The sequence below is a fragment of the Phaethon lepturus genome, unplaced genomic scaffold (genome assembly GCF_000687285.1).
Source record: "Phaethon lepturus isolate BGI_N335 unplaced genomic scaffold, ASM68728v1 scaffold21624, whole genome shotgun sequence".
In the NCBI taxonomy this organism is placed as follows: domain Eukaryota; kingdom Metazoa; phylum Chordata; class Aves; order Phaethontiformes; family Phaethontidae; genus Phaethon; species Phaethon lepturus.
Genome location: NW_010534566.1, coordinates 72,699 through 80,441, shown reverse-complemented (window position 1 = coordinate 80,441; position 7,743 = coordinate 72,699). Strand labels below are relative to the sequence as shown.

Below are 7,743 nucleotides of genomic sequence, written 5' to 3'. Positions count from 1 at the left end.
GATCACAAAAAAAGGTTTCTCATGTGAATGTTTAAACGGTGTAATAGTAGTTCTGCTACTGTGTTTTTAAGTGTCTGATTTCTCCATGAGAGAATTCCACAACTGAAACTGCCGTGAGAGGTTTAAAATTTTATAATGTTGAGCAGTGTCTTCACAGCAAGGACTGAGACTAATTACTCAGAACATGCCAATAATCAGAAAAACAAACCCTTATGTTTAAACACGATTGGTAAAAGCAAAAGCCTTTGCAACTTCTTTAAAAAGAAACCTCTGGCATAATTAAACTGAGCTGATCTCCATGACATATTTTGTCCATTAGTTCCATAATGAAATGGGGTGCTAGTTTAATTAATACAGTGCCTGAAACACTTAGATATGCTTATCCTGGCAACAGGACAGTGTTTTGTCATTTAAAAAACACAAAACTCCTTAGCATTGTTGTTACTGTACAAAACACAAGATTTCTTGCTGCTACTGCCATTTTTGTTGTAAATCCTCACCCTAAAATATTTTGCACTAAAATATGTAAAGGTGAAAGAAATGCTAACTTTAAAATGCACAGTTTATTATTTTCCTTAGCTACTACAGGTGGTTAGTTCTACAAATTGAAAAACTGTAGAATTTATTTTTTAGAAAGCGGTGTGCAAAGTGCACGTGGTTTCTCTAACTGTACCTGGAATGGGTAGAGCCATTTTTCTGTTCTTACCAAAGCCTGTTCATTTAAACTCCATAGGGAAAGTGGAGGTGGATGGTCATATTTATAAATAACCATGGCTAAAGTCTGATTTGATTAGAAGTGTTAGATTTGATTTTTTTATTTTAGTCATTTTATAGAAAGATTTAAGTTAAATATATAGACGAACTACTTTATGAAGCCGGGTGTTTTGCTTTTGTGTTGCCACATACTAACATAGGCAGTTTTTATTTTTGAAGTTCATAGATGTACAATAAGTTATTTACCTGACTGATCTGCAGTGGAAAAACCTGAAATGCTTCTCATATAGCTGATAGGGAAATACAACTGTTATTAGGTCACTTTTACTGCACTCTTTTTGGTGGCTAGGGTTGGAGTCATATCAAGACGGTATTATAAGCTGTACGTTGGTATGCTGGAATTCAGTTTGTGAAATAGTGTTTGCTTTCTGTTGTTTGAGGCCTGACTTTCGAGTCTCTTTGGGTATCAGCTGTAAACATTTTATTTTGCTAGCTTGCATTAAATGTGCGACTGGTGACCATTACATGATGTTCATTTCATGGGAACAGTATTGATGCATGTGAATGAACTCATAAATTAACGTAGGACTTTAATCAGATGTGGTTGAAATCTTGGATGCTGAAATCCTTGGATGTTGAACCAATACCTTCTCAATGAAGACACTTAATTTACAGCACAGTAAGTAAAAAAAAAAAAGTTGGAAAATGCATGTTTTAATTTAAATTTTGTAACTTTTTGATAGCATAATTACTTTAATAGCTAGCCTTAATTTCTGGCATTTATTATATAAATGTGTATTGTGTACTGTTGTAAATTCACATACCATATCTCTAGAATGTTAATCTGTTGCTAAATGCAAAGTTCTTTAAATTGCTTATTCAGTAGGGTGAAGAATGTCTTTGAAGGCCTTTTACTTTTTAAGCTCCACCATCATAAATTGACTGTTACTAAAATAACATTAAATAATATTCATCTCTGTATTTAACAGAATTTTGCAATTTCATAGGAGGTAGGCTCAGAGCTTTACTCGGGGAGTAGAGAGGGCAGGCAGATTTCCCCGTCCGGATTATCTCTGCCTTCACCCACATTAAATCCTCGGAGGGAAATGTTAACGTTCTGCTTACATTTTTGGCAGTTTCAGTGATAACTTGCTAATATATATTGGCATACTGTTGACCTCTGTCTAAATCTTTTAAGTCTTTTAGTTGAAGACCCTTTTCACACAGGTCTCTGCAATTTGATCTCATTATAAACTGTACAAATAAGTAACTGAGTTCTGTGATGGAGGGAGGGATCGAACAGAATCGAATGGACTGAAGCCTTTGTGGGTGCTCGGTCAGGTCTGCAGGTGTGGAGCACCGTTCGGCAGTTGCAGCCTTGTGGACTGTGCTGAGAATTGATATCAAGCGTGAAAATACATTTTTCTGGGGGGATAACAGGAAGCGTAGCATTTATGCTACATGCTATGCTCCATACATGCGTACATGTCTAAATGTACACATTTAGACTGATAAAATTGGCTTTTTAAGTATTGCAGAACATGAAAGATGTGTACGATATTACATCAATGTCAGAAAATCGAATTCAAATTAATTTAGTCTCACATAGGCCTGGAAGAGATCTCCTGGGATACAAAATCCAATCTCTCTACCATCACATGTCACCTCGCTTTACTAAATGTTAGAAGCTCCATCTCCAAGGTAGTTGGGTGCATTTTCCTTAGCCAAAACAACGTACTTTCCTCCGGAGTGTTTGGCAGATCTTATTTTCCCCAGACGCCCTTCAAAAGACGAGCACAAATAAGTATTTGCTCACCTTTGTGTTTTACTACATCATAAATACTGTCCACAGGTAAATGAGCAAAGGCAATAAAATGTATGAATGGCAGTGCAGTACGGTCGTTGTCCTCTCGTATTCACAGCCCAGTCTCTCACAAAAACCTGCCTGCGTGCCGGCGGCCTCTGACACATACAGACCCCGCGGCTTTTCTTCCTGAGCTCTGGCGGCGGATTTCGGCACGGCGAGGTCAGCTTGCTTGGGACAGGGCCCCGTAAGTGCCGGAGCCAGCGGCTCTACTCGCATCCTGACGGGCAGTAGGGCTCTGCTCATGCAACGCTGCCGGTAGCCCGGGGAGGTCTTTGGCTCCCTGAGCCTCGGGGGGTCTCGCTGCCCCTGATCTTAGCAGATTCTGCATCTTGAGTGAATTCTGCGTCTCGCCTGCGTGGGGCTGTGGGAGGAGGGGCTACCAGCAGTGGAGGAAATGGGCTGTGTCTCAGCCCTGGGCCTCCTGAAGTCCCCGGGCAACTTCGCTGTTTGCTTTGGTGAAGGGGAAATACTCCAGCATCTGTTCCCCTCCCATGCCCATAAAACAAACCTGTTTCTTTTTCCAAGCACTCCGCTGTCTCTGAATTCATGAGACGCATGTACGACATTAAAAGATACGATATTGAGGTGGTTGTTATTATGATTGATTAGATAGATCCTGATTTATTAACACCTTCCAAAGGAAAACCTTTAATTGAATTGACACCAGAATTCAAATTCAGATGTGGCAGTATTGCATGGTCCTGACCAGAGGCCTTCACTCAAAGTGATTTTTCCCATCACTTTTAAAATACTGATATTCATTCTGAGCTGCATCCTTTTCTCGGGCAATGCTTTAAGCAAATATCCTTTTAAAATTACATTCACTCAGTATCAATCACATAGTTTAAAAAATTATTCTTCTGTCCCAGAGGACTTTCTCTATTACAAGTCCATGCTACTGAATTTTTTTTCTTAATAAATAGGAAACTTAGCACCTTAACTAAGACAGAGCCAAGCAAAGCAGTCCCGTAATTAATTTCATCACACCACAATGCCTTTTATGATGGCAATATCACATAGGAAGTTTAAGCTGATTCTCCACATGAAATGGTATCTGTCTTGCAAGTATTTCAAGGATGCTTTGGTATAGGAAAGATTTGAATATGTTTTTTTAAATTCAGGCACTTAGATCCATTTTTAGGTAGCCTGACTTTTCAGAGCTGCAGTATAGCTGCAGCTCCTAGGACCTCAAAAATGCTCATGTTTGCTGAAAACCAGGGAACAGACTTAAATGTGCAAATAAGCTCAGTGCTAGTTGCTTCCACTGAACTATTGCTTTTTGGTTAATCTGCCATGGGGAAGCAGGGCAAGTTTTTGAGGACAGTGACTATATGGTAGGGAGGAGTGTTTAGGATGGTCACTATGCAGATAACTCTGCTTTTTATGTTAGCATTTACAATCTGGTCATTTTACTTCAAAATCTGTATTTCTGGATCTCAGAAACTTCCTTGCATTGATGTGTCCCCACGCACATTTCCCATTCCCAGACAACTTCTGCCACAAATGATGCTCTAATTTTCCAAAATCTCTTCCACAACTCCCAAGCTAGGTGGTAAAGCTTCTTTCTTACTGATGCTCAATCCTAAAATGGTGGAAAGAAGAGAAACTAGAAAGGGACGCCAAGTGAAATCTGTAGTGTTGAACTGCCATACCCCTGTTCTCCATAAGAAAGCCAGGCAGAGTGGTTTTCTGTGGTAAAGCCACATCTGAGGCATCTCCAACCGCGTGTTGTCCCTGCAGTTTGTTGAATGTTTTGTGTTAACTGCAAACCAAGTTATTTTTGCCTTACAGAAAGCAACCAAAAATCATGAGATGGATGAATAATTGGCTAAGGGTCTCTGTACACACAGCTTGTGGAAGTGAACTTGCAGTAGCAGCCATACAACAGGTTTTTTTTTTTGTTGTCTTGTTTTTAAAAGTAATTTGATTTCATGTAGAATATTGTAATAATTCTGCTGTAAATACAATAAAATCACAGTTTGCTGATTTGTTGCCTCTGTTTTGTTGATGGAAAAGTTGCATGGAATACAAATGATGCTTGAGTGAATGGCACAATTTAGAATTTTTAAAATAACTGAGTGTAAAAAGTACTTAATATTGTGCAATATATGGCTCCCTGACTAGAATAGCCCAGGGCAGGAGTGCAGATTTAGCAGAAACCTAAAAGGACGCTGTTTTTAGTGTCTGCCCTGCCCTGCCAGTGGGAATTCAACGTGCGGTCGTTGCTGATGGAGGAGCCCCGCAAGGGGCTGTGCTGAAAGCTGACCTGGTTCACACAGGCCTTTGCTCTGAACTCTCCTGAGCAATAATGTGGGAAGAACACAAAAACCTGACATTGCTAACTCTGGAAATAAAAATAGATGACAGATGTTTAAACTTAACTGAAATTAAGCAATTCAAGCAAGTTTCTTTGCTATAAAAATGAAAATAAGCCACTGACCAATTGCTTTGGCCAATACCTGGAACTAAAGTAGCACTTCAGAGAGAGAGAGTGTGTGTGTGCGCGCGTGCGTACGTACACACATGTGGCCCCAGGAACATCACAAAGCTGCTGTGTTGTCATACTTCATGATGTCCAGGCGCTGTGCGAGAGGCTGCCAGCAGCCCAAGCTGCCTGCCTGCGCTGAAATGCTGGCCTCCCCCGGCCTCAGCACTAAAATACTTAAACTCTAGGAGCAATGCCTCACTGCAAGGAAGAAAATGGTGGCTGTGGCACCCTGGGACAATGTGTGGAGGCTCCTGCTAAGGTGGCTGGAAACTGCTGACAGCTGAGAAGCAGCTTGGTGTCTGCTCAGGGCATTGGTGATGGAGAAACAAACCAGCCACCAAAACCACCAGGTCACACTGCAGCTGGTACTGACTGCCCAATGCAACACTGCCCAGGCAAACTTGGGGTGAAAAACATGCTTTAATTGGGCTGTTTACATTAAAAAATATTTTTCCCCAACATTTAAAAAACAAAAAATACAAAAATATTTTTAAAAAGATTAACAAATTACGTTTAAAAGTGCTTCAGTTCGGTCCCAGGCATTGCAAAGCAAGTAAGTGCCAACCCAGGCATGTGCTGTACCCCACTGCTGTCTGAACCCCTCCAGTACCAGTTTGTCCAAGGAGCTGAGGTCAGGAGTGGGGTTAATGCACACAGAGCACTAGAGCATCGCAAAACTGCCAAGCTGGGAGGGCATCGCTTCCCCAAGCCAGTCACGGGCCAGGGTGCTTGTGGGTGCTGATGGCAGCAGTCTGAAAGCTCTGCGAGCGGGGCCGGTGGGGCAGACGCCAGCACCGCCACGCGGCTGCGGGGGAAGGCAGAGCCCGGCTATTGCTCCCAGCGTCAGCGGCTACGCTGCAGCAGCCGAGCGCTGGCCGGGCTGGGCTCAGCGTCTCACGCGGGTCTCTGTTCAGGGTACTTCAGCGTACCCTTCCCAGAGACCCCCGAGACACAGCCCCTTTCAGTACCTCCAGCACCTGCTCCAACAGGACCTCCCGCTTCGGGCCGGCACAGCAGAGCTTGCAGAGAGGAATTCCCAGTGCGGTGAGCAAGCTTAGTCCCAGGGTTTCTTACAGGGCCTTTTATCCTGTGGGATGAAGCTGATCTCTGAAAAACCACGCGTTTGGTGGGGGAGGGATTGGTTTCTTTTTCTCTTTTTGCTGGATCGTTGGCTAGTTGTTAAAAAGACAGGTTTTTACATAGCTGGGAGTAATACAGGAAGCCTGGACGGGGTGAGACAGAAGCCCTTGGCAGCCCAAAGACACGTAAGCCTGGGAGCTCGGGAGCACTAAGCCAAACATCAGCAACAGGAGCAAATACCCGTATTAGGGCCATGCTGGACATGTAAAAGAGCCATTCAAATCTCAGCGGTAACACTGAACTATCAAGTCTAAATGGTTAGGTGATCGGCAAGGACGTTTTAGCATTAGGGCAGCGAAGATCCAGGCTAATTTTCTATAGGCTGCTGGGAATGCTGCCCAGTGCAGAACTGAGCTGCCTCTTTCCTTAAACCCCAACACTTCTTCTTTTTCTTCTGCCAACATACACTTGTTCACCTGGGAAGAAGAAAGTCAAAAGGAATGTTATTTGAAAAATCATGTGGGGTAAAAAAAGACAAAAGACCCAGAACAAAAAAAAAAATGGGGCCATGGTAGTTTTCCAGCAGTTCTGAGAGATGGGCTGGTGCCTGGGGAATCCTCCACTCCCTGACAGGCAAACCCTGCTCTCCTGGGGATGGGAGATGTTCATACCTTTCTCTCCTTTCTCTCCTTTCGGGCCCCTTTGCCCGTGGCGTCCTGGTGGGCCCATCGGTCCAGGGTCACCTGAAGGAATGAGAAGACCAAGTTTGCCTTTGAGCATGACTGGCCCATGAACAGGGACAGGGCAGGGTAAGGAAGACAAAGTTAGGACAATACTTGGGCTAAGATCCTGAAAGTGCCACCACCATTGTGGGGAGGCTGTGACGCTGAGCAGCGCCGTGCCAACTATCTCTGTGGACACCGTGCTCTTCCAGAGCATTACAGGGCTTGAGAGGGAAAGGATGGCAAGCCTTACCTTTGGGTCCAGGATAACCCCTCTCCCCCTTTTCACCAGGTGGCCCCTGGATGGTACCATATGCTGGAAAAGGAAGTGAAGGAAAGGATGAATGAGTGGGACAAACCACTTGCAAAGGGCTCTGTGCTCATTAGAGGCTCACTGGGAGGACATTTCTCTAGGTTAGAGGGACTAAGAGCAAGTTTTTCAAAAATAGGTTTGGTCCCAATAAAGCCCTAGGGGCAGGCTGTGATCTCATTTCACCAGTACTGCTCTGCCACCCTCTCTGGGTGTCCTGGCTGTCACCAGGGCTGGAGCTGGCCCGCAGTCAGGGAGGGGAATTTGTGAACAGAGTGAGCAGCTGCCTCATGTTCCTCTACATGTGCCAGCCCAGCCATGTCAAAATGGGCCTCAAGGGTTGCAAGCATAGAGGCCTTCAGGGTTTGAGATGAGTTTCCTACAAGTAGTGGGAAAACCTGATGTCCTTCCTAATGATGAGACTGCACTTCCCCAGCAAGGGATGAAGAGGGTGGAAAGACTATCTGCCTCCAGCTTTGTATCTGGACTGTGTTTTTGTGGCACACAAAGGTGAAAAGATCACTAGGTCTATGAAAGGTGGGAGAGATCTCATATGCATGAG

At 43.8% G+C, this 7,743-nt stretch overlaps 1 protein-coding gene across 1 annotated transcript in view; it reads right to left on the bottom strand.

The window, feature by feature from the left end:
- Window positions 1-6,575: 6,575 nt before the first annotated feature.
- Window positions 6,576-7,743, bottom strand: part of COL17A1 (collagen, type XVII, alpha 1) — a 36,230-nt gene continuing 35,062 nt past the window's right edge. Inside the window, exons 53-55 of the mRNA XM_010285576.1 lie at window positions 7,125-7,187; window positions 6,821-6,892; window positions 6,576-6,625 (exon numbers count right to left, since the gene is read on the bottom strand). Coding sequence (XP_010283878.1) covers window positions 6,576-6,625; window positions 6,821-6,892; window positions 7,125-7,187 — 185 coding nt within the window. The remainder of the gene's footprint in view (window positions 6,626-6,820; window positions 6,893-7,124; window positions 7,188-7,743) is intronic.